Source organism: Oncorhynchus tshawytscha, linkage group LG02, assembly GCF_018296145.1.
Source record: "Oncorhynchus tshawytscha isolate Ot180627B linkage group LG02, Otsh_v2.0, whole genome shotgun sequence".
NCBI lineage: Eukaryota > Metazoa > Chordata > Actinopteri > Salmoniformes > Salmonidae > Oncorhynchus > Oncorhynchus tshawytscha.
The window spans coordinates 57,812,568-57,838,041 of NC_056430.1; the positions used below are offsets into that span (position 1 = coordinate 57,812,568).

The 25,474-nt window shown below is 40.3% G+C and overlaps 1 protein-coding gene across 1 annotated transcript in view; it reads left to right on the plus strand.

Moving 5' to 3' along the window:
- The first annotated feature begins 13,102 nt into the window (after window positions 1-13,102).
- The window catches only part of LOC112222564 (equilibrative nucleoside transporter 1-like), a 32,563-nt gene continuing 20,191 nt past the window's right edge, over window positions 13,103-25,474 (plus strand). The window contains exons 1-5 of the mRNA XM_042301458.1: window positions 13,103-13,151; window positions 19,518-19,591; window positions 20,029-20,110; window positions 20,518-20,696; window positions 21,635-21,774. Of these exons, the coding sequence (XP_042157392.1) occupies window positions 19,566-19,591; window positions 20,029-20,110; window positions 20,518-20,696; window positions 21,635-21,774 (427 nt within the window). The 5' untranslated portion in view covers window positions 13,103-13,151; window positions 19,518-19,565. The remainder of the gene's footprint in view (window positions 13,152-19,517; window positions 19,592-20,028; window positions 20,111-20,517; window positions 20,697-21,634; window positions 21,775-25,474) is intronic.

Below are 25,474 nucleotides of genomic sequence, written 5' to 3' on the forward strand. Positions count from 1 at the left end.
CCGCCTCCGTGGCTTTCTACCCATGGCCACCCCTCTCAATGACCCCACTGGACAGAGGAGCAGCTCGGGACAGAGGTGCGGAAGCTCTGGACAGAGGGGCAGAAGCTCTGGCGCCTCTGGGCTGAGGGGCTCCGGCAGCGGCGCCGGACAGGCGGGAGGCTCCGGCAGCGGCGCCGGACAGGCGGGAGGAAACGGGGGTTTTGTGAGTTTGTGCTTTGATATGGGACACATATGTGGCTCTCTGCAAAATCACCGGATGTTTTTGGAACTACTGAACATAACGTGCCAATGTATACTGAGATTTTTTTATATAAATATGAACTTTATCGAATAAAACATACATGTACTGTGTAAAATGAAGTCCTATGAGTGTCATCTGATGAAGATCATCAAAGGTTAGTGATTAATTCTATCTCTATTTCTGATTTTTGTGACTCCACTCTTTGGCTGGAAAAATGGCTGTGTTTTTCTGTGACTTGGCTCTGACCTAACATAATCGTTTGTGGTGCTTTCGCTGTAAAGCCTATTTGAAATCGGACACTGTGGTGGGATTAACAACAATATTACCTTTAAAATGTTAGAAGATACTTGTATGTTTGAGGAATTGTAATTATGAGATTTCTGTTGTTTGAATTTGGCGCCCTGCACGTTCACTGGCTGCTGTCATATTGATTCCGTTAATGGGATCTCAGCCCTAAGAAGTTTTTAATGGCTGGGTGAAGAACACAAGAGAAGGAACAGTGTTTGGCCAGTTACAGTTAATGTTTGTAAAGGAATCAATGGAACGGAGTCTAACCAGCCTCCTCTGCTGATCACATCTGTAAAATAATCAGCTACCTGAGGGCAGGTCTACCTGTTTTTTTGTTCTGTTCTTTACAGAACCCCAATCTGTTGTGAGAACTTTTATATGATACTGCAATGTTGGTTCAATGGAATTTTGCCCTCAGCATCACAACACTCAATATTTGTATTCTACATTACCATTTAAAGACAGTTTGAGTTGTTTGCCACACAAATAGATAACATATTATAAGCCTTATTCTAATCATAAAGGCTCATACATGCTTTTAACAACTAATACCACTTCATAATTGTAAGTAAAGTGTTTAATGATACCTATACTACATGTATCAAGTCAAATTGTATTTTTCACATGCGCAGCATAAACCTTGCTGTGAAATGCTTACTTACAACAATTAGCCAACAATTTTTTTTAAAGTAAGTAAGAAACATTTGCTAAATAAACTAAAGGAAAAACAGTAACACGATAAAATATCAATTACGGCTATATAGAGGCTATATTAAAGGGGTACCGGTACCGAGTCAATGTGCAAGGGTATGGGGTTAGTCGAGGTAATTGAGGTAATACAGTTGAAGTCGGAAGTTTACATTCACCTTAGCCAAATACATTTCAACTCAGTTTTTTCACAATTCCTGACATTTAATCCTAGTAAAAAATCCCTCTTCAGTCAGTGAGGATCACCACTTTATTTTAAGATTGTGAAATATCAGAATAATAGTAGAGAGAATGATTTATTTAAGCTTTTATTTCTTTCATCACATTCCCAGTTTGTCAGAAGTTTACATACACTCAATTAGTATTTGGTAGCATTGCCTTTAAATTGTTTAACTTGGGTCAAACTTTTGGGTAGCCTTCCACAAGCTTCCCACAATAAGTTGGGTGAATTTTGACCCATTCCTTCTTACAGAGCTGGTGTAATGAGTCAGGTTTGTAGGCCTCCTTGCTCGCACTTTTTCAGTTCTGCCCACAAATTTCCTATAGGATTGAGGTCAGGACCTAAGCCCCTTTGGCACAACTTTGGAAGTATGCTTGGGGTCATTGTCTTGAGATGTTGCTTCAATATATCCACATAAATTTCCTCCCTCATGAAGCCATCTATCTTGTGAAGTGCACCAGTCCCTCCTGCAGCATAGTACCTCCAGAACATAATGCTGCCACCCCCGAGTCTGAAGGTAGGCCTTGAAATACATCCACAGGTACACCTCCAATTGACTGAAATGATGTCGATTAGCCTATCAGAAGCTTCTAAAGCCATGACATAATTTTCTGGGATTTTCCAAGCTGTTTAAAGGCACAGTCAACTTAGTGTATGTAAACGTCTGACCCACTGGAATTGCGATACAGTGAATAATAAGTGAAATAATCTGTCTGTAAACAATTGTTTAAAATACGTCATTTCAACTTTCACTAAGAACCAAAAAGATACTTTATTTCATACTCCATCATTTGGCTAACTGGGTGGGTAAATGACCTTTCTAAAACCTCCACCTAATCACTCTCAATAGCTGATTATAATGAGATCTTAGGAATTGTCTTTTGAACTTTGATAATTCACTTATTAGTAATCTGTCAATAGTCTGCTATTTTAATTTAAACAAGACTTAAAGCAGGTTAGGGTTTAGCATATTTTGAACTTATCTAGGATGTTTTTTAGTATTTTATTTAGGATCCCCATTAGGGGATTTTGCCGAAGCAGCAGCTACTCTTCCTGGGGTCCACAGACAGTTTCATCCAAATAGTTTGTTATAGTAAGTTTGTTAGCTGGTTCTTTAGCATCCAGCATCTATTCAAAAGCATTTGAACTGCCATGAATCGGCACGATAGTGCCACCGACGAAGAAGAACAGCCTTAGCGTAATATTATTTTCCTCACAATGTCGGACTCCATGAACTTGTGAGTTCTCGGGGAAAACAGATGCCTGTCATTAAGAAGTTGGATTTTTTTTAATGACAAACCCTATCTACACATTTGGCAATGGGCTCGTCCACCAGTTGATCTCCAAGTATACCACAATGCAACAGTTTTTCCTGTTACGACTAATCTAATGAGCTAACTCTCTTGGTTTCTTGAGCTCGTGGGACAAAAATGAATGGCAGGAAAGTGGCCATGTGATTCATTTTCCCAGCAAATTGGGCTGAAACAAAAAAATCCAGATTGTGACTTTAAATGAGAGCCTAAAACCTAACTTGAAATATGGACGCACAACTTTGACTTTAATTTAAATCATTGACATCAATAAGGATTTGGTCAAACAAAGTGAGAAAGAGTGACAGTTGTTGAGTGGAATGTTTTAGTGATTGCATGACATGCAGTAGAAGAGTCCCTAGCCGACCTGGTTAAATATTTAAAACAACTTCCAATGTTTGTGTTCAAGGTGCATTTGATTTAACTTGATGCTTGAAATTTTGGGGCTATTCTATTTATTCCATACTAGGTTGATTAAATATAATGTAATGCAAATATTTCAGTCATTAGTCATTATTGAGGTTGTTGTCTTTTTTACCACTCCCATTGAACACATATCACTTCAGATAAGTCCCTATTGGTCTTTGAACTTCAGCTGTTGAGACATCGCTCGCTGGTGAACATAGTTCTGACAGACGATTGCAAGTAAGTGTTTACACCTTTCCTTTAGTTTATTTACTTTTAGTCAAATGATTTGTATAATTTAGAGACATAATCTTTCCTCAGTTTGTCATATTTAGAAAGTCCACACACTCACCAACACCTATCTTAGAATAACAGTACAAAGTAAAGCACAACTAGACCGTGTAGCTTTTCTCACACCATGTGAACACATTTGTCAGTCCAGCAATGATCAATAATATGGACAATTAGCTCCATTCTGCATGTTTCAGAAACTTTTCCTCTACTGTAGTGTCTTATTGTTTGGTTATGTGTAATTATTGTCACCTGTTATTGTGAGTGACAGTTCACAAGTAAATATACACAGCATACATTGTTGAATATGTTTAACTGCAGCTGACATCTACATGGATTTATTTTTAATAATGATTGCACATTAGTAGACTTTGACAGAGAGCTAAAGCAAGTATAAAAAATATTGCAACATGTTGTATACAACAAGATAAAGCTCTATCCTTCCTGCATGAATTACATTTTGACAACAATACTTAATAAAAAAAATGTTAATCACTTTTGTTTAACCAGGTAGGCCAGTTGAGACCAAGTTTTCATTTACAACCTGGCCAAGATTAAGCAAAGCAGTGCGACAAAAATAACATAGAGTTACACATGGGATAAACAATCGTACAGTCAATAACACTTAACACTTAAGACCTGTCTGATCACTCTATAATGACACATAATTGTTTTATGACACAATATTGATATAGCTGATGTTTGGGAAGTAAGAGCTTTTAATGAGCTTTTTTTACATTTCATTCAAGGGAAGTACAATAAAGGTTTTCCTGTTTGCACGTTGAAGTCCTTCAGCTATTTCATCCAGGGCAAAAACTCATGGTCAATATCTTTATCAATCCAGGTAATGATTTCCACTCGGAATGCCCATGTGTACTAAATCAAATCAAATCCAATTGTATTTGTCACATACACATGGTTAGCAGATGTTAATGCGAGTGTAGTGAAATGCTTGTGCTTCTAGTTCCAACAATGCAGTAATAACCAACGAGTAATCTAACCTAACAATTCCACAACTACTACCTTATACACACAAGTGTAAAGGGATAAAGAATATGTACATAAAGATATATATGAATGAGTGATGGTACTGAACGGCATAGGCAAGAAGCAGTAGATGGTATCGAGTACCGTATATATATATATGAGATGAGTAATGTAGGGTATGTAAACAAAGTGGCATAGTTTAAAGTGGCTAGTGATACATTTTTTCCATCCATTTCCATTATTAAAGTGGCTGGAGTTTAGTCACTATGTTGGCAGGAGCCACTCAATGTTAGTGGTGGCTGTTTAACAGTCTGATGGCCTTGAGATAGAAGCTGTTTTTCAGTCTCTCTGTCCCTGCTTTGACGCACCTGTACTGACCTCGCCTTCTGGATGATAGCGAGGTGAACAGGCAGTGGCTCGGGTGGTTGTTGTCCATGATGATCTTTATGGCCTTCCTGTGACATCGGGTGGAGTAGGTGTCCTGGAGGGCAGGTAGTTTGCCCCCGGTGATGCATTGTGCTGGCATGCATAGAGCCTTACATAATATTTTGTTACATGTTGAAATACCATCAAATATTCCTTAAAATCAAGTCACACATTTCATTTTAACAGTGATAATTAAAATCTGACTCTCGCTTCTTGTGCACTTCAACAGCAAGAGTATCAGAAAATATTTCACAGCCTGATTATGTAAAAGAAAACTCATAGTAGTTGTAAACTAGGCATGCTAAAGGAAAGTCTCTAGTGTATGCAAACAACACCTTTTTAGCCGGCAATAATATGCATTACATTCTCTCCTATAACTAGTCATTGAAAAATACACTTGTCTCTTTAAGGGGGAAGAAGAAATGTGACATGATCATGTAAAATCCAACTAGCACAGGAATAATCAATTGCGTAATAGAGAAACTGAGGCGCATGCAACAAGGACTTCTCTAAGAGCTCTTCAGCTCTTGGAGAAGTCCTTGTTGCTTGCTTGCTTGCGCTGCAGTTTCTCTAGGGTATCATTGGTTCGACTAAGGTTGTTCAAAGAGGTATTTCAGAGAAGGGGATACGACTACATGTGTAGTGGTTGAATTGGAAGAGAGAAACAATACAATAACTACATGACTTCAGTGTTTGACCAACAACAGGTGAGATGAGGACAGCACAACTACGGAGTAGTTAAGCTTTGTAAGTAGATACAATCTATGTTTAACAAACCTGCTCATGGATGCAAGGAATAATCCATCTTAATAAAACAGCTCACGTCACATACAGTAAGTCATATTGATTCTGCATCTGAAGATGGCTATGTGCTGTATTTACCACAGTATGGGACTATAATCTTAAACCAGGGCTGTTCTTCCATTATGAAGGGCAAATTTACCATGTCTGATTAACTACACAAATATTATTTCAGAGTGACAACCATGACTATTGGATTATATGATTCAGTGCAGGAATCTAACAAAAGCCTACAGGCTGCCCTGTCATAACCTAAACCAGGTCTGTTATGGTGTTTTTTGATTGTATAAATTCCCATACCCAATATTGTTTTTTCTGGATGCCTTTTCTATACTGAATGAAAATATAAATGCAAAATGCAACAATTTCAAAGATTTTGCTGAGTTACAGTTCATATAAGAAAATCTGTCAATTTAAATAAATTATTTATGCCCTCATCGATTGATTTCACTGGGAATACATATATGATATGTTGGTCACAGATACCTTAACAAAAGAGGTAGGGGTGTGGATCATTAAACTAGTCAGTATCTGGTGTGATTATCATTTGCCTCGTGCAGCTGTGTTTAGCACTACCTGACGTTTATTTAGTGCCTTATCCAGGAGCGTTGCAGTCGTCTAACCTAGAAGTGACAAAAGCATGGATACATTTTTCTGCATCATTTTTGGACAGAAAGTTTCTGATTTTTGCAATGTTACGTATATGGAAAAAAGCTGTCCTTGAAACAGTCTTGATATGTTCATCAAAAGAGAGATCAGGGTCCAGAGTAACACCAAAACACCTATACAGAGGAACTGGAGGAACCCTGGACTGGAGGCATGGCTTAGTAGAACCTTGGCTTTCAAATAGATATGTTTAGGTCACCCATGGGAGTAAATGTCCTTCCTGTTCATCTTTTCTGTTGTATTGTCATCACATGTTAAGGTTGAAAACTGACAGTTTTGTAGATTCAATGAGACTTACTGAGGTGTATGAGTTCCTCAAGATCCTATGCAGTTGGAATAGTACCACCTTATTTCACTATGCAATCAGCAATGTTAATTATGACTATGATATTAGAATGTGTAATATGCACAAATATTTTAAAAAAAATTACATTTGCAGTGTACAACCATAACATGATGAACATAAGTTATATTTACTCTAACTGGTGGCCAAAAAGAACCCTGTGAAAGCAAAGCCTCCGATCTTCTGATAGGCTGCCACCTCTACAATATATTATTTTAAAAGTTCCAAATTAAACACCTCCCATCACAAAAGGGGGGTCCACGAACAAATACCATTTTTCAGAGGGGTTCCTAAAGAACCTTTTTGATCTTGAAAGGTTCCCAGTGTGACAATTTTTTGAACTCCAAAACGATCTTCCAGGCTCTTTTACTTCTAAAGGCGTCGGCATGCTTCCTAGCCGAAACAGTTTAGAAGAGTTTGTGTACCGGTCAAAAGTTTCAGAACACCCACTCATTCTAGGGTTTTTCTTTATTTTTTACTATTTTCTACATTGTAAATTAATAGTGAAGACATAAAAACTATGAACTGTAGTAACCAAAAAAAGTGTTAAACAAATCAAAATATATTTTTTCTTCGAGATTCTTTAAATGGCCACCTTTTGTGTGATGACAGCTTTCCACACTCTTGGCATTGCAGCCCAAATGAATCATTCACAGAGTTCAAGTAACAGACACATCTCAACATCAACTGTTCAGAGAAGACTGTGTGAATCAGGCCTTCATGGTCAACTTGTCCTTCTGTGTGAGAAATAAATATTATAAACATACTCTGGGACAGTTGTGGTATGTGATAGATCCCAAGTGAATACAGTGTCGTGGAAATTTCCTGTATTACCAAATAATGAGAGAGCAAACCACACACAAGTCAGAGTCATATTATAAAGTCCATCTTTAATTATGAGCTTCACCATAGCCCTGTGACTCTCAGATCAATTCAGTGTCTATAAATGAATTGATCTGAGAGTGCTTACACAACAGTTCTTAGTATAATTTATAGCCAAGACACACCCATCTCAACTCACATGACGAATAACAGATCTTAGGAATATTACACAAAGAACCTTTTACTTGAAAGAGGAGTATCCCATAGCTAGATAGCATTAGCTATAAATTATTGTTCAGTTTGGTCTCCTAAACAAAGTTCCTTATCTCGTTCTTGGTACCACTTAGGACCAAAACATTACCTCATCCAAAGGCATATATTAATTGTAATGCTTTATTATAAAAGTGTATTTTTATGGTGAAAATTATCTTCCCGAAACTCACGAGCCGCCTATGTACAGTAGGCCAGTTAGGCTCTACACTGGTTGTAAAGAGGATTAATGTGCTTAATTTTAAGAAGTTATCATGCCACTTTAGTTGTGATACATGGGCTAGGCTACATGAGGTGGGTAACTATGATTAGAAAAAGTAGACAAAAAAAGGTATGTGCTGTTACTTGCCTTACTACACATGCTGGGCATCATTCACACGTGATAATATTGTCACCCATTAGTCTATTCTTCATTTAGTCTTGTCTTTACATATGCTAAACAATATATGTGTGAAATTGGTTTGGATTTAGAATGGACCATTATCATGCACCTGTCTTGGAACAGAGGCCAAGGGAAGAAATACATGTCATCTATGCACATAAATAGTGAATGGAAGACACTTTCCCCGTGTTTCATTTCCATGCCGGCCAGATAGGCTATACTCCTGTTGCAAAGCAATGTGCTTAATATTAGGAAAGTTGAGAAATAAATGTAGAAAGCTGATGGGGCCTCCTCTTTTTAATAGAGGCCATCAAAACCCTGATTTGTAACACAATTTCATACTCTCAGAACTCTCAGGAGTGTTTGATTAGATTTAAATTACATTTGCATTGATGTCAGAGTGATTATAGGAATAATAGAGTGCTGGTTGCTATGCAGTTAGCAAGTTTGGTAGGCTACTAATGACTACCAGCAGCACCAGAGCTTGGAGAAGCCTAGTTACCGTGACTAAATGGTCATGTGGAATTTGACTGTGGTCATGACTTGTGACCGCTCACACCAGATACTGACTGGTTTTCTGATCAACCTTTTCTTCCTTTTTTAAGGTATCTGTGACCAACAGCTGAGTATCTGTATTCCCAGTCATGTGAAATCCATAGATTAGGTCTTAATTAATTAATTAATTTCAATTGACTCATTTCCTTATCTGAACTGTAACATCTTTGAAATTATTGCATGTTGCATTTATATTTTTGCGCAGTGTACATTTGTGATTTTATTTTCGAATTATCTGTTGCTCTGAACAGGCGAGAATAAATCATAATAATAATAATAATAGCAATATGGATGGTGTAAAGAGATAGATGGGAGGGGTTGAATGGAGCTGAAGGGTGGGATTGTATAGCTTCAGAGCTTTTGTGAAAGAGCACAGTTAGAAATATATGGCAAATAGAAATCAGAACATCAGAAATAGGATAGATTGGGCCCGTAAAATGTATATCGAATGATTAAGCTGTGGAAACCTAAGTGTTGTTGTTCATTAGTTTACCCCAATAAGGGGAGGAGTGGCAGGGTTTACAGGAAATAATACAGGAAAATATATTTTTAAAAGATATTGTGTCTATAAATATATGTATGTGTATGTATATTAGTGTGTGTGTGAAGATCTCATACAACGCTGTGTAAGACTCCCTTCACGGAACATTGCAAACTGTCTCTAAACAGAATAGAAAGAGGAGTGGGAGGCCCCGCTGCACAACTGTGCAAGAGGACAAGTACATGAGAGTGTCTAGTTTGATAAACAGACTTTTCATAAGTCCTCAACTGGCAGCTTCGGTGAAGAGGCGACTCAGGGAAGCTGGCCTTCTAGGCAGAGTTCCTCTGTCCAGTGTCTGTGTTCTTTTGCCCGTTTTAATATTTTTTTTTATTGGCCAGTCTGAGATATTGCTTTTTCTTTGCAACTCCGCCTAGAAGGCCAGCATCCCAGAGTCGCCTATTCACTGTTTACATTGAGACTGGTGTTTTGCGGGTACAATTTAAAATGATAAACTTGGATTAGCTAACTTGCTAGCCACTTCCAGACACAAATGAGAGAACAGCTCACTCTGACCTAGCAGAGCTTGTTAGGCTGTTTTCATGTTATCCAGAGCATTGGTGACTAACTGTGCTGCTGGCAACAATTGAATTACCATTTTTTGCCAACGTTTACTGACACCGGCCATACTCAAACGGGTGTTGAGCGTTTTTAAATTTGTCAGTTATTCTGTGAATTTACCAGCTACGTCTATCAACAGCCGTTGCAGTGACATCATGAACATTGTATTGAAATGGTAACTTGCATAGTGGAGTCTTTTGTTTAGACATGTAGCTAGATAGCTAAACAATCAACCATAATCCCAACTCATAAAGTTACTAACTGTTACGGCTTTCTTCCGTCGAAGGAGAGTCGGACCAAAATGCAGCGTGGTTAAATCGATACATCGTTAATGACGATAAATACAAACAATACAAAAACAACAAACGGAACGTGAAAACCTAATACAGCCTGTCTGGTGACAACTAACACAGAGACAGGAACAATCACCCACAAACACACAGTGAAACCCAGGCTACCTAAATATGGTTCCCAATCAGAGACAACGAGAATCACCTGACTCTGATTGAGAACCTCAGGCAGCCATAGACTATGCTAGACACCCCTACTCAGCCACAATCCCAATACCTACTAAAACCCCCAATACCACAACACAACACAAAATAACCCCATGTCACACCCTGGCCTGACCAAATAATTATATAAACACAAAATACTAAGACCAGGGCGTGACACTAACCTGCATGAATCTGCATGTAACTAACAAACCAGGTTCAATGTTTGCTAGCTAACATTAGGCTATAACTAGCAATGCAAATAGCTCTGAAATATGAATAATATTACTACACAGATCATACACGTTGTGTGTTACATCTTATACTTGGATGGACACTTCTTCTCTGTCACAGATGCCATGGTTGCCCTTAGTTTGAAGATGTAATCTGGATACGTGTTTTATTCAACAGTCTTCTGTGTTTTCTCGTTTCGACTCAATCGACTCAAACACAACCATTTTCTCCATCTCCTTAGCTATCATACTCTAATTCCACCGGACATTCCACTGATTTCAAAACTCGGTTCTCCAGAAAGTGGAGAGAAACACTTTTGCAGTTCTACTTATTGTGATATATTTTTTAAAAATCAGTGTTAGAAAGGATTACCTACACATACTGACCAGCTCATGTTATAGACAGAAGCGCGCTACGTGGCAGACCAATCGAAACTCATCTCTGGACATGTCCAGCCCGCCCATTATCTCAGTCAATCATGGCTAGCAGAAAGGTTCCTGAATTTTTCCATGGCTAAACCAACTAGGCTCGTAACTTAACAATTGTATTCGTATTTATTGATGGCATACAAGTTTGTAATTAAGGCACATGAAAGTTCACATGTTCCAGAAGGCATTTCTGCAAAAAACGCATTTTAACATTCAAATGGCTCTCCTGTGAAGTAGTGACGCGCGACATATGCATAGTTTCCTGAAACGAGTCACAAATATACTATGTAGTATTTTTTTAAATAAATCAGTTGTCCACATAAGCTTATGTCTAATGAGTCAATATCCGGCCATACCATGTATGATATCAGGAGGGAATCCACAAATGATTTGTGCATGTAAGAAAAATATGGATTTCACATTGTCAAATTATTGAGCATGTGCTGGAAACTCAGAAATGCACCAGAAAATGTGCTTTCAAGATCCGGATATGGACCTCCGCCAAGAGAAGTTTCATATCTTGAATGTGCTGAGAGGACTGTGGGTAAGAGGGATACGATTCTGAGAAACCGTTGTCGCCACACAATTGACTGTGACTTCATTGTGCCATTGCTAGATATGTTTATTTATTTTCCTAGTTTTAACTGTTAGTTTGTTTTGCCAATATGTCATTTGTTGTCAGGTTAAGGTTTCTGTTATTTTCAAATATCAGTTCTGAGTCCATATCAAGAAATGTCCATGTGTGATATTCTGAGTAATATTATATATATCTAAATCTAAAACGCATCTGGATTCAGAATTTGTCATCATACAGTGCATGTCCACAAAACTCAAAATATGCATTGGAAATGGTCTGTATTCTTTAGAACAGTGGTTCCCAAACTGTGGAGCGAGAGTGGTCTGCAGGGGGGCATAGTGGTCTCCCCCCCCCTAAACCTAGTCCGGCTTAAAAGTTGTAATAGTAGAATGCACAAGGTGCAATTTCGAAATTGGGTAGTGCATCATCAGTTTTCCTCTTGTCATGTCAGTCATTGCATACCTTTAGAGAGCTATTCATAGAAATGTCCAGAACAACTAGCCCATGTCAGCTAACATTTTCTTGCTAGGTTTTTTAGCCCACATATTTTGTAGTTATTTTCGAGTCACTCAAATATAAAATTCAAAAGGCACTCGCACATCTGAGCAATCTCTTTGCAGGTGCGTGGCAACAGTTGAACAAGATGAAGGAAAAAGGAAACCGCACACTGTTCTTGGTAGTATCACTGATATTTAATAAGCTTACGTATCGGCCTCACGGCCTTCGTCAGAGCTTTTGTGAATTTTTTACATTTAGCATCCTTATGTAGACCTAGCCCCACCCACATCCGTTCCACGCATGGAAAGGGGTTGGAGGCAAAGGAAAAACAGATAAGTGCTACCAAAAGAAATAAGCTTTTTGCCCTGAATACAAATCATTTTGTTTGGGGAATATCCAATGATACACATCCCTGAGTACCACTCTTCATATTTTCAATCATGGTGGTAACTGCATAGTGTTATGGGTATGCTTGTCATCAGCAATAATAATTAGCCTAACATGATAGTAGCCTTTAATTCAAGAGAGTACTGAGTTCATACACATTTTACCACAGGTTATAAACTGAAAATGACGTCAGCGTTTTCTAAATGTTCTGTCTCTTCTTGACACTGGTAGAAAGGCCCTATAGTTCTCAAGCCTTCCCTCCTCGCCTAGAGCCAAGGTCAGTCAGTGTAGATAAGCATTCTAGACAGTCTGGAGATAATCTGTCCCTGCCATATGGAGATAGTTCATTCATTTGTACCAAGGAACAGACCGTCATTGTTCCAAACTCTTGACTACATTATATTCAATATTGGGAGCAAGAGAGAACTTTCATACATGTACAGTAACATAACAGCATTCGGACTAGTCAGTCCTGATTGAAATGTATACATAATTAGTCATCATTGATAAAAATTCCCTTAACACTAGATGACAAAGAACAGGCCTATACACACAAATATACATTTACATTTTGGTAATTTAGCAGACGATCTTATTCTGACTTGTTGTTTATTGACTACAGATCAGCGTTCAACACCATAGTGCTAACCCTGGGACTAAACACCTCCATCTGCAACTGGATCCTGGACTTCCTGACGGGCCGCACCCAGGTGGTAAGGGTAGGTAAACAACAAAACTGCCACGCCGATACTGAAAACACCTAGGCCCCTCAGGAGTGCATGCTTAGTCCCCTCCTGTACTCCCTGTTTCCACATGACTGCGTAGCCAAGCACGACTCCAACACCATCATTAAGTTTTCTGATGATATAACGATGAAACAGTCTATAGCGAGGAGGTCAAATACCAAAACTGGCCAATGCTAAGAACTCAATAACACCTATGTTGTTGAAGATTAGGCTACTTAAATTATGTGAAAAATGAGTCCCTTTATTAAATATTAGGCCTACTTTTATGTATTAGTCTTTGGATAGGCAAGATCAACCACAATTGCTCATCACTTAAGATTCTCTAAGAGTTAGCCTTGCCATGATTAGGCTACTATTCATCTCAGTTTGGATTTAAAAAGATTAGGTGAGCCTCCCTCATGATTTGAGGTTTTCTTTAAAAAAATCTCTACTTACTTTCACAAAATATTGTACTGCATGTACCTTGTATTCAATAGGGCAAATGTTATTTTGCTTGGGTGTGGCATTCGTCAATCGTTGAGCTAACACATTTGGATATTTCACAAGGACTGCCACGTCGTTGGAAATAAACCCCTCATACCTATTTATTTCTGAAATCACATGGGATCTTATCCAAAGTTAATGTCACGTTCTGACCTTCGTTATTTTGTTATGTCGTTGTTTTAGTATGGTCAGGGCGTGAGTTGGGTGGGTAGTCTATGTTTCTATGTTGTGGTTTTGTGTTTGGCCTGGTATGGTTCTCAATCAGAGGCAGGTGTCGTTCATTGCCTCTGATTGAGAATCATACTTAGGTAGCCTTTTCCCACCTGTGTTTTGTGGGTGATTGTTTTCTGTTATGTGTCTGTCACCTTACAGAACCGTTTCGTTCTCTTTTGTTATTTTGTTTAGTGTTCTCTGTTTAATAAATATAATGATGAACACTTACCACGCTGTGCTTTGGTCCTCACCTCATTCCAACGACGAGCGTTACAGTTAAATTCCTTTATCAAATCAAATGTATTTATATAGCCCTTCTTACATCACCTGATATATCAATGTGATGTACAGAAACCCAGACTAAAACCACAAAACAGCAAGCAATGCAGGTGTAGAAGCACGGTGGCTCAGAAAAACTCCCTAGAAAGGCCAAAACCTAGGAAGAAATCTAGAGAGGAACCAGGCTATGAGGGGTGGCCAGTCATCTTCTGGCTGTGCTGGGTGGAGATTATAACAGAACATGGCCAGGATGTTCAAATGTTCATGAATGACCAGCATGGTCAAACAAATAGTAATCACAGTGGTTTTTGAGGGTGCAACAGGTCAGCATCTCAGGAGTAAATGTCAGCAGGCTTTTCATACCCGATCATTCAGAGTATCTCTACCGCTCCTGCTGTCTCTAGAGAGTTGAAAACAGCAGGTCTGGGACAGGTAGCACGTCCGGTGAACAGGTCAGGGTTCCATAGAAACAAACGGAATAGAACAGGCAGAACAGTTGAAACTGGAGCAGCTCCCACGAAACAAGAGGCTCCCACGCTGAGGTCTGTTCAACGCGGGTCTGACCAAGCTGACTCCACACTCCAAGACTGCTTCCATCACGTGGACTGGGAGATGTTTCGTATTGCGTCAGATAACAACATTGACGAATACGCTGATTCGGTGTGCGAGTTCATTAGGACGTGCGTTGAAGATGTCGTTCCCATAGCAACGATTAAAACGTTCCCTAACCAGAAACCGTGGATTGATGGCAGCATTCGTGTGAAACTGAAAGCGCGAACCACTGCTTTTAATCAGGGCAAGGTGTCTGGTAACATGACTGAATACAAACAGTGCAGCTATTCCCTCCGCAAGGCTATTAAACAAGCTAAGCGTCAGGACAGAGACAAAGTAGAACCTCAATTCAACGGCTCAGACACAAGAGGCATGTGGCAGGGTCTACAGTCAATCACGGACTACAGGAAGAAATCCAGCCCAGTCACGGACCAGGATGTCTTGCTCCCAGGCAGACTAAATAACTTTTTGCCCGCTTTGAGGACAATACAGTGCCACTGACACGGCCTGCAATGAAAACATGCGGTCTCTCCTTCACTGCAGCCGAGGTGAGTAAGACATTTAAACGTGTTAACCCTCGCAAGGCTGCAGGCCCAGACGGCATCCCCAGCCGCGCCCTCAGAGCATGCGCAGACCAGCTGGCCGGTGTGTTTACGGACATATTCAATCAATCCCTATACCAGTCTGCTGTTCCCACATGCTTCAAGAGGGCCACCATTGTTCCTGTTCCCAAGAAAGCTAAGGTAACTGAGCTAAACGACTACCGCTCCGTAGCACTCACATCCGTCATCATGAAGTGCTTTGAGAGACTAGTCAAGGACCATATCACCTCCACCCTACCTGACACCCTAGACCCACTCCAATTTGCTTACCGCCCAAATAGGTCCACAGACAATGCAATCTCAACCACACGGCACACTGCCCTAACCCATCTGGACAAGAGGAATACCTATGTGAGAATGCTGTTCATCGACTACAGCTCGGCATTCAACACCATAGTACCCTCCAAGCTCGTCACAAAGGGAGGAGGTGAGGGCCCTCGGAGTGTGGTGTCAGGAAAATAACCTCACACTCAACGTCAACAAAACTAAGGAGATGATTGTGGACTTCAGGAAACAGCAGAGGGAACACCCCCCTATCCACATCGATGGAACAGTAGTGGAGAGGGTAGCAAGTTTTAAGTTCCTCGGCATACACATCGCAGATAAACTGAATTGGTCCACTCACACAGACAGCATCGTGAAGAAGGCGCAGCAGCGCCTCTTCAACCTCAGGAGGCTGAAGAAATTCGGCTTGTCACCAAAAGCACTCACAAACTTCTACAGATGCACAATCGAGAGCATCCTGGCGGGCTGTATCACCGCCTGGTACGGCAACTGCTCCGCCCTCAACCGTAAGGCTCTCCAGAGGGTAGTGAGGTCTGCACAACGCATCACCGGGGGCAAACTACCTGCCCTCCAGGACACCTACACCACCCGATGTTACAGGAAGGCCATAAAGATCATCAAGGACATCAACCACCCGAGCCACTGCCTGTTCACCCCGCTATCATCCAGAAGGCGAGGTCAGTACAGGTGCATCAAAGCTGGGACCGAGAGTCTGAAAAACAGCTTCTATCTCAAGGCCATCAGACTGTTAAACAGCCACCACTAACATTGAGTGGCTGCTGCCAACACACTGACACTGACACTGACTCAACTCCAGCCACTTTAATAATGGGAATTGATGGGAAATGATGTAAATATATCACTAGCCACTTTAAACAATGCTACCTTATATAATGTTTACATACCCTACATTATTCATCTCATATGCATACGTATATACTGTACTCTATATCATCGACTGCATCCTTATGTAATACATGTATCACCAGCCACTTTAACTATGCCACTTTGTTTACATACTCATCTCATATGTATATACTGTACTCGATATCAGCTACTGTATCTTGCCTATGCTGCTCTGTACCATCACTCATTCATATATCCTTATGTACATATTCTTTATCCCCTTACACTGTGTATAAGACAGTAGTTTTGGAATTGTTAGTTAGATTACTTGTTGGTTATTACTGCATTGTCGGAACTAGAAGCACAAGCATTTCGCTACACTCGCATTAACATCTGCTAACCATGTGTATGTGACAAATAAAATTAGATTTGATTTGATTTGAGCAGCACGGCCAGGTGGACTGGGGACAGCAAGGAGTCATCAGTCCGGGTAGTCCGGAAGCATGGTCCTAGGACTCAGGTCCTCAGAGAGAGAGAAGGGAAGAGAGAGCGAATTAGAGAGAGCATACTTAAATTCACACAGGACATCGGATAAGACAGGAGAAATAGTCCAGATATAACAGACTGACTCTAGCCCCCGACACATGAACTACTGCAGCATAAATGCTGGAAGCTGAGACAGGGGGGTCAGGAGACACTGTAGGCCTAACTCCTAGGTCCTGCTTAACCTCACACAGCTTTCACTCAACTCAATCCTGCCAGCAACATCATTCCATGCTGTTGCGTCAAACATGACTACTCCTATTGACTTGAGATAGTTGTATATGTTTGATTTGGAGCTACGGTCTGTGTAAATACAACTGCGCCAGGAAAATGTATGTAGAATTATGCAACATTGATGCCTTGCACGTCATGGTACAGTGTACTGTGTGCTGTAGACCAACAATGCATTTGGATTTTAGTGCACAGTTCATGTGTTTTTAAGAGAGAGCTTTCCTGATTTTGCACAGTGTAGACAAGGCTATACGTAGGCTATTGGTTGACCAAATGGTAGTGGGCTCTATACTCATTTGCTTACAGTGTAATGTTTAGAGGCTTGGAGGGTAGGGTTATTGCATTTATACACCTAAACTATTTGTTTAGATTTTTACATCTGCACCCTGTCTGACTGATCATTATAGCCTAGCCTACTACATGCACAGTACTTTTGTGCAACACATAATTGTCTTGATACATGTGTAGCGTGGCATATGTGAGTGCTCTACTGCTGACGCTCAAGCCCCTTAAGTGCAGGGAGTAGAGCACGTGCTGAGTTGCATTTGCTAACCAGAGGAACACAAGACCTAGGCTAAATTTGAGAAAAGGAGACGGTTTTTAAAGAAAAAAGGTCTGTGAATGTGCATGCCTGGGTGAGGGAGGGACAGAGAGAGAGAGAGGGAGGGACAGAGAGAGAGAAGGGGGACAGAAAGAGAGAGGGAGGGACAGAGAGAGAGTGATAGAGAGAGACAGGGAGGTGTGATTCTCATTGATTTCACCCCAGAGACACAGGGCAATGAAAAAGGTAAAGGAAGGAAGTTATTGATAAGTTTGAATTGCATATTGTTAGAATGATTAACCTAATCAGACCATCCATTCTGACCAGTATTGACCTAAGACTGAACACAGCAGGCTACCTTGTGAGATGCCATAGCCTACAGATCCCAATAGAAAATGTAATGAGGCCCGTACAGTTATTAAGCAGATAGAGAAAAATAATGTAGCTTATTTTAAGTTGTTATTCTTTTGATACATCACAGCTCTCTTCCCCGTAGTGTGGAGAATATGGAAAAGAGTGTCGGGAGGCTGTGGGGCAGAGTAGACATTAAGATAGCGCCAGTGTGGTGGCAAATCGGTTCAAATATGACACAACCAAGAACTTTGTGAAAATCAATATAGACTTTTAATACAAAAGTATCATAAGCCGGAGCGGTCCGCGAAACACACACACTTTTTCAGAGCACTCGCTCTGAGTTATACACATACCACATAAGTCCCTCCCATATGCAAATTAAGTTACATCCCAATCTGTGCATCCTGCTTGTTCAGGCCAGTAACGCCCACATCTGCTTTCCGTCAGATTATAATGATGACAAGACCCTTGCTTTGACCTAAAGATAATATACGTCCCTCTTTCCTGTGGCCTGTGTTTAGACCCTGTAATTAACTCCATGTGTCCCTTTGTACGTGTGTCTTTTATCTAAGATCAAACAGACTTGTGTCTCCCCTGTGATGTGATTGATGTCTGTAATCCATCAGTTGGTCCTTTGGCTGACCCCCTCCTTTGTCTATCCCTCTGATCTTTGTATGTCCAGCTGGTCTAGGCAGCTATGTCACCTTTCCTTCATGTAGTCTGTTTTTAGTGTTCAGCTATTCTATACATCTTATGCATTTGTCTATGTGTTATATTTGCACCCACACCAGTTAGTCACTATAGGCTGCTGAAACGCACACATAGTTGTGCTGGGAGGAGTGAGGGCTTCCCTGATTGTGGGAGGAGTCAACATCTGAGTTCTTAGAATGTCCATTAGCCTACCTCTCAACTTTAAAAAAATAAGAAGATCTTGACAACTGTCTGGAAATGGGTAGTTGATGATACTGAGTCTGTTGCTGTACGTTTTTGATCACTCATTGTCACATTGCATGATGCTCTCTCTGTCTAATGCCTCGATGTTTGGTAATATTACGAATATTAATCTTACATTGTACAGGAGCAAAAACAACTGTAGCCTAGGCTATTAGTCAGTATGCTACTGAATTAATGCAAAGAGTCAGCAGATCTTCATTTCAGTCATTCAATTGAAGTTTCAGCACAGAGGAAATGTAGTCTAACCCTAGTTTTCAGATCTCATAGCCCCATATTCATTAAAATACGATTTTTTATTCCACTAACCCAGTTTAAGTTCCTAAAGCCCTCTTTGCATTTTTTCTCTAATGTAGTTGGTAAAATAACATGCAATAATATGAGTTTGTTTTCTTGTATTCCTCAACATGACTAATGAGAAAAAAAACAATGTTTTTCAATCCAACCCATTTCTTTCAGGTTTGGTGCTGAAGTATAAAGGGTGATAGTAATCACTGAAGATAAATAATGACCGTCCACGAGCCAAAAGACAAGTGAGTAGCAGCCTCCTTTTTATGTGTTCAATGTGTATGGTGATCTTCACATTTTGACAATGCACCCTCAGATACAGTATCAAGTTTCTGTGACACACTTGGTTACTTCTCTGCACCAAATGGTAATGTAATCGCTATGTTAGCCTTTGGATTGGAAGTGTTACGAGTTCCCCTAAGGGAGTTAACTCTTCAGGGACTGTGGTTAGCGGGCCCACCTTGAGGTCAGTCAGACGTCCAGGGTTCCCCCAGTGGTTGCACATAGTCCTGCAGAAATTACTAGAATTTGCTTAATTGAATCCCCCACATTTTGTATCATAACAGTCAAGTGATTACAATTCTACCTTTATCATTTCTGTGGGCCTACATAATATGGTATTTTTTGTCAAATTACAAATAACGTCTGTAACCCTAGTTTCCTCTACTCTGTCATCCAACAGAAACAATGGCGTGTGGCTGATCTTTTTCATGCTGGGCTTAGGAACGCTCCTGCCATGGAACTTCTTCATGACAGCCACCATGGTAGAGCACACAATATTTTTTTATCATCTACCTTAAGATTGTGAATAATTAAAGAATATATTTCAACGATACAATGCCAGAGCTTTTAGTGAAATGTCTGTATCAATTTCTAAATATGTCTCAAGTCTTACTTTTCAGATCTTCTTGATAGCCAATGATTATTAACAGAAGTACTGATAACCCCTAATCTACTCATTATACTAATTAATGATGGTTTTAAATTCAATAGCATTTTATAGCATGCTCAATGTGCTTCACATAATTGTATATTTTATATATTATTGTATTTCTTCCACTAAAGATGTATAGCACCCACAAGGGTGATGCATGGCAGACATGTTGTGCCAGAACTATCACCACACATCAGCAATTAACAAAAATTATGTGGCTGTCCTCTGTCTCTACAGTATTTTAGCAGCCGTCTCAGAGACCCCTCCCAAATGGGCACCAACCTGTCAGGCAATGGGAACGGGGTAGAAGGGAACAACCGTAGCCTTTTGGAGGCCAAGTTCAATAACGTAATGACACTTTGTGCCATGGTGCCTTTACTGGCCTTCACCTGTCTCAACTCAGTCCTGCATCAAAGGTTTGTCCAGCACCCCAACCACATCTTTCCTAATGCATTAAAGCACTACTCCAAAAGTTACATCTTGAAGATGCACTACAGCTATCTTTTCCTTTTCCTGTTGAAAAACAATATACCAAGTATAAATGCAGTCATGTACACACACAAGGGCGAGATGGGTCCCGTTATGTCTGGTGAAAACCAAACACTGCATTCCACAGTAATAACCTCATACCAACAGTCAAGCATGGTGGTGGGAGTGTGATGGTGTGGGTATGCTTTGCTGCCTTAGTACCTGGACGACTTGCCTTAATGGAAGGAACCATGAATTCTGCTCTGTATCAGAGAATTCTTCAGGAGAATGTCAGGCCATCCGTCTGTGAACTGAAGCTGAAGCGTAGTTTCAGTCGTGCAGCAAGACAATTATCCAAAACACACAATCAAGTCTACGTGAACATTGCTAAAAATCAACAAATGTGAGGTTTTGGCCCACTCATTGGCTAGAATGGTCCCACCTGATCTCTCCTCCTCCCACCTGCCTTCCATCTTTGAGGACATGTATTTCCATTGTTAGAGCAGTCACTAGAAGTATCTTGCAAATATAATAGACAATCTTTGACTGGAGTAGGACTTTAATCTTTTGCTGGACATCAAATATGATAATGTGTGCATGTATTGAGCAGGCATGCTTAGATTTCCTTTGGGGTTCAACTTAGACAATTGTACCCTTTTTACACTATCTTGCCGACCCAAGCGGCACTGTACTAGAGCAGATATATTATTTTCACATTGTCCTTTCTAGCACGGTTCCAGCAACTACAGTGGATGCGTAGCCAGGCCATTGCATTTCAGCTTGGCCCTGCCTAGTACACTTTGAAAAGTGTACTAGGCAGGAGAAACACTTGTAATTAAGCATAAGATTGACCTCAGATATTTCACTCAAACTCTCTAACTCACAGGATTCCTCAGAAGTTTCGGATCATGGGCAGCCTGGCAGTGATTTTGGTGGTGTTTCTTCTGACAGCCATTTTGGTTAAAATAGAGATGGCACCCCTCCCCTTTTTCACGTTGACGATGATCAAGATTGTCATCATAAACTGTGAGTTTTTCCGACCTTTCTACTGTCCCTTTTTTGCCTCCTTCCTCCCTCTTTTTAACGTGTCAAATCTTTTCCCCTTCAATCCTCTGAATTGTCCTGAAAGTACAACTAGTCCTCAGCACCCTCAATGTAGTATGTCTTTATTTAAGATTTTACATTTTGTTCATTAGCAGACACTCTTATCAAGGGTGACTTACAGTCAGTGCATTCAACTAAGGTAGATAGAACAACCACATATCACAGTCATTGCAAAGATTAACATTCCTCACTAAAGCATCTATCAGTAAAATCAGTGCTAGTAAGATAAGACAAGTGTTAGTGCAAGAATGACAAGTAAGGTATTGGTTTTAGGGAGGAATTCACAACGAGGGAGGTTGGTGGCACCCTAATTGGGGAAAATGGGCTCGTGGTAATGGCTGGAGTGGAATAGGTGGGATTTGTCTTGGAATATTCTAATTAAGTGAGAGAGACTTTGTCACTTCTTCAAACAATCATCTTTATTCAATATCGATTAATTATTGCAATAGTGAGCCTAGTCGACCCCACACCCTTGAGTGTTGTACCGAGTAACCTAACCTTTACACAAATGCAGAATACTATTTTTAGCTGACACTAGAAATGCTTAGTCATGATTGGATCCACACATCCCTGTCGTTATCTGCACGTGGGTTGTTGTCTTAACCCCACCCTGATTTAGTTTCCCAGATGCAAGGATGATTTTGAGACAATGAGGGATTGTTCTACTCCTTAGCTATCTCTAGTAAAACACATTCTTGTCTATGTAATGCAGTCTTTAACTAATTTGTCAGCTCAAGCCATCTCTGGTGACCATATGCCCAGATTAGCAGAGTGGAGACCATAAAAACACAGACACTAGTAGAACACATTTGTTTGATGCCATTCAATTTACTCTGTTCCAGCCATTATTATAAGCCATCCTCCCCTCAGCAGCCTCCACTGATTCACAACTAGCAGGATAACTATAACTGAGTTTAGCTTTATTTCAGTATACAGTATATGGCAGCTAAAAGCTGAATTGCGTGTACAGGAAATTCAAGAAAAATAAATCAGGCTAATCGTGAAAATAAAGAGGTCTGAAGAGATCATGGACCAGAGAGTTGTTTGGATGTATGAGCGAAGGAAGCATCGATGGTCTGAGTGGAGGGAGCATCTCGATCACAGCTGGTCGAAGTCAGAGACAGACAGGTCAGTAGCTTCAGCTGCGCACCTGCGCACCTTGTCATGCTTCTTTGTAGACATTTAGCAGGCGATTTTCTGTCGATTAAAGTTTGGCCATGTCACTTGATTACTACCTTTTGTATCTACCTTTCTAATTACTTTTAGAGTTTGGGACTTACAAATGTGTGCATTTTATGGCAAATCTGCTCTGTGAGAATATCTAAGGGGCTTTTATATAATTATAATGCAGGGTTGTTAATAATATTAATAATCATTGGATAACAGATCGCCTCTCGGAACTCATTAAGAGCCGGCTTCTGTCTTCGATATGCATTTAAATGCTTTATTATCCAAATGTTTAGAGTGCGTGTTGGCGACGGAGAGAAACAAAATGGTGCAGTTTGAGGTCATGAGACGAACAGTCAAAACATTTTTTTATTAAAGACTATCAGAAAGAATGTTGGTACTTATTTATTTTGATCAACAGCCATGAATGAGTGAGTAACTCATGTGTATGTACAGTAGGTGTAGGTGCTACAGTATATGACTGCCCCATTATTTAGCAGACATCACTTACTGCTTATATTCAGTCAACACATATATCTGAAGAATCTTCTTAGGGATAGGAGTCCCGCTAGCTAGCAATTCAAATAAATAATCATAAATATTATGGATTTTAAAAATGTATGTACAGTACATGTAAGTGTCTTATATCAGCTGAAAGCTTAAATTATTCTTAATCTAACTGCACTGTCCGATTTACGGTACCAATTACAGCGAAAACATGCCATGCGATTGTTTGAGGACTGCGCCCCACATCAAAATATTTTTCAATCGGCACAGGTGTGATACAATCACAAATAACGATTAAATATTCACTTACTATTTGAAAATCTTCCTCTGATTTATCATCCAAAGGGTCCCAGCTATAACATGTAGTGTTGTTTTTGTTAGATAAAATCCTTTTTTATATCGCAAAAAGTCTGTTTAGTTGGCCCCATCGATTTGAGTAATCCACTCGTTCAACTTGCAGAGAAAGGAATCCGAAAATCTACCCCTAAACTTTGTTTCAACAAGTCAAAATATGTCTCTATTTACTCCTCAGATACCTTCAAATGTAATCAAACTATAATATGTATTTCGGAAAGAAGTATGTTCAATAGGAAAATGATTTTAGCAGGTGCGTAATGTCTTCATGGCACACACAAACACAAACTTCCAAGACAGTGTCCCTCTACTAAAACTGATATTTCCTTTTAGTTTTTTGAAGTTACAAGCCTGAAACCTTGAAAGTAGACTGCTGACACCCTGCGGAAGCCATAGGAATTATATCCAGGGAGCTAATTTTCAATATGACCTTCCTCTTGCAATTCGAAGAGGATGGTCTCTCTTAAAAAAATAATTCTGGTTGGTTTTCCTTTGGATTTTCTCCTACCATATCTATTGTGTTATATTATCCTACATTATTTTAACATTTCTACAAACTTTAAAGTGTTTTCTTTCCAATGGTACCAGTTATATGCAGTTATATGCATATCCTGGCTTCAGGGCTTGAGCTACAGGCAGTTAATTTTGGGCATGTCATTCAGATAGGAAGTGGAGAAAAAAGGGGTCTAGCCCTAAGAAAAATAGCACGGGAATATATAGGGAATCCAAGATGGTGTAGCAGTGGGATGTTTTGATTGTCTTATCCCGTCCCTTGTATATATTGTTTCTTTCTTCGTATATATTTTTAATCTCATTTTTCCATCTACGGACTGAACATACTCTCCTGCAACCCACCTCGCCCAATGCTGTATGAATCTGCTATTTTTTATACTTTAGAACCGTAACCACCTTCAAGCCAGCCAGCTACTAGCTAGTTGTCAGTTAGCCATCATCGTTAACTGTGACATCTGCCAGCTTCCGCCCGGTCAACTCTTGCCAGCCTGCACAGCGCAATATCAACCCAGAGCATATCGGACTGCTTTTCTCCACCATTTCTCCGGATTCCTACCACAAGCTCTGAACCTGGATCATGACAGTTGGCTAGATGCTATCCGAGTGGCTACTCCTGGCTAATGTCTCTGTCCTGAAGCAAGCACCAGTTAGCCTGGAGCTAGCCTTGAATCTAGGCCCATCTCCCGGCTAGCCTAGTAGATCTATCAAGCAATTCCTGGGATTCAATTACTTCGCCCATCCATCACGACTGGTCTGCCGACGTAACCGTTCGAGGGGGTTTCAACAGGCTCCCCCGTTGCGACGTCCCCCTGAGGCCCATCTGCTAGCCTGCTGCTAACCCCGGCCTACTAGCTGTCTGAACCTCCGTGCCTCCAACTCGCCTAGCTATTCACTGGACCCTGTGATTACTCAGTTACACATGCCTCTCCCTAATGTAAATATGGCTTCTCTATTGCTGTTTAGGTTAGTAATTTTGGCTTATTTCACTGTAGAGCCTCCAGCCCTGCTCAGTATGCCTTAGCTAGCCCTGTTCTTCCACCCCCCACACATGCAGTGACCGCACCTGGCTTAAATGGTGCTT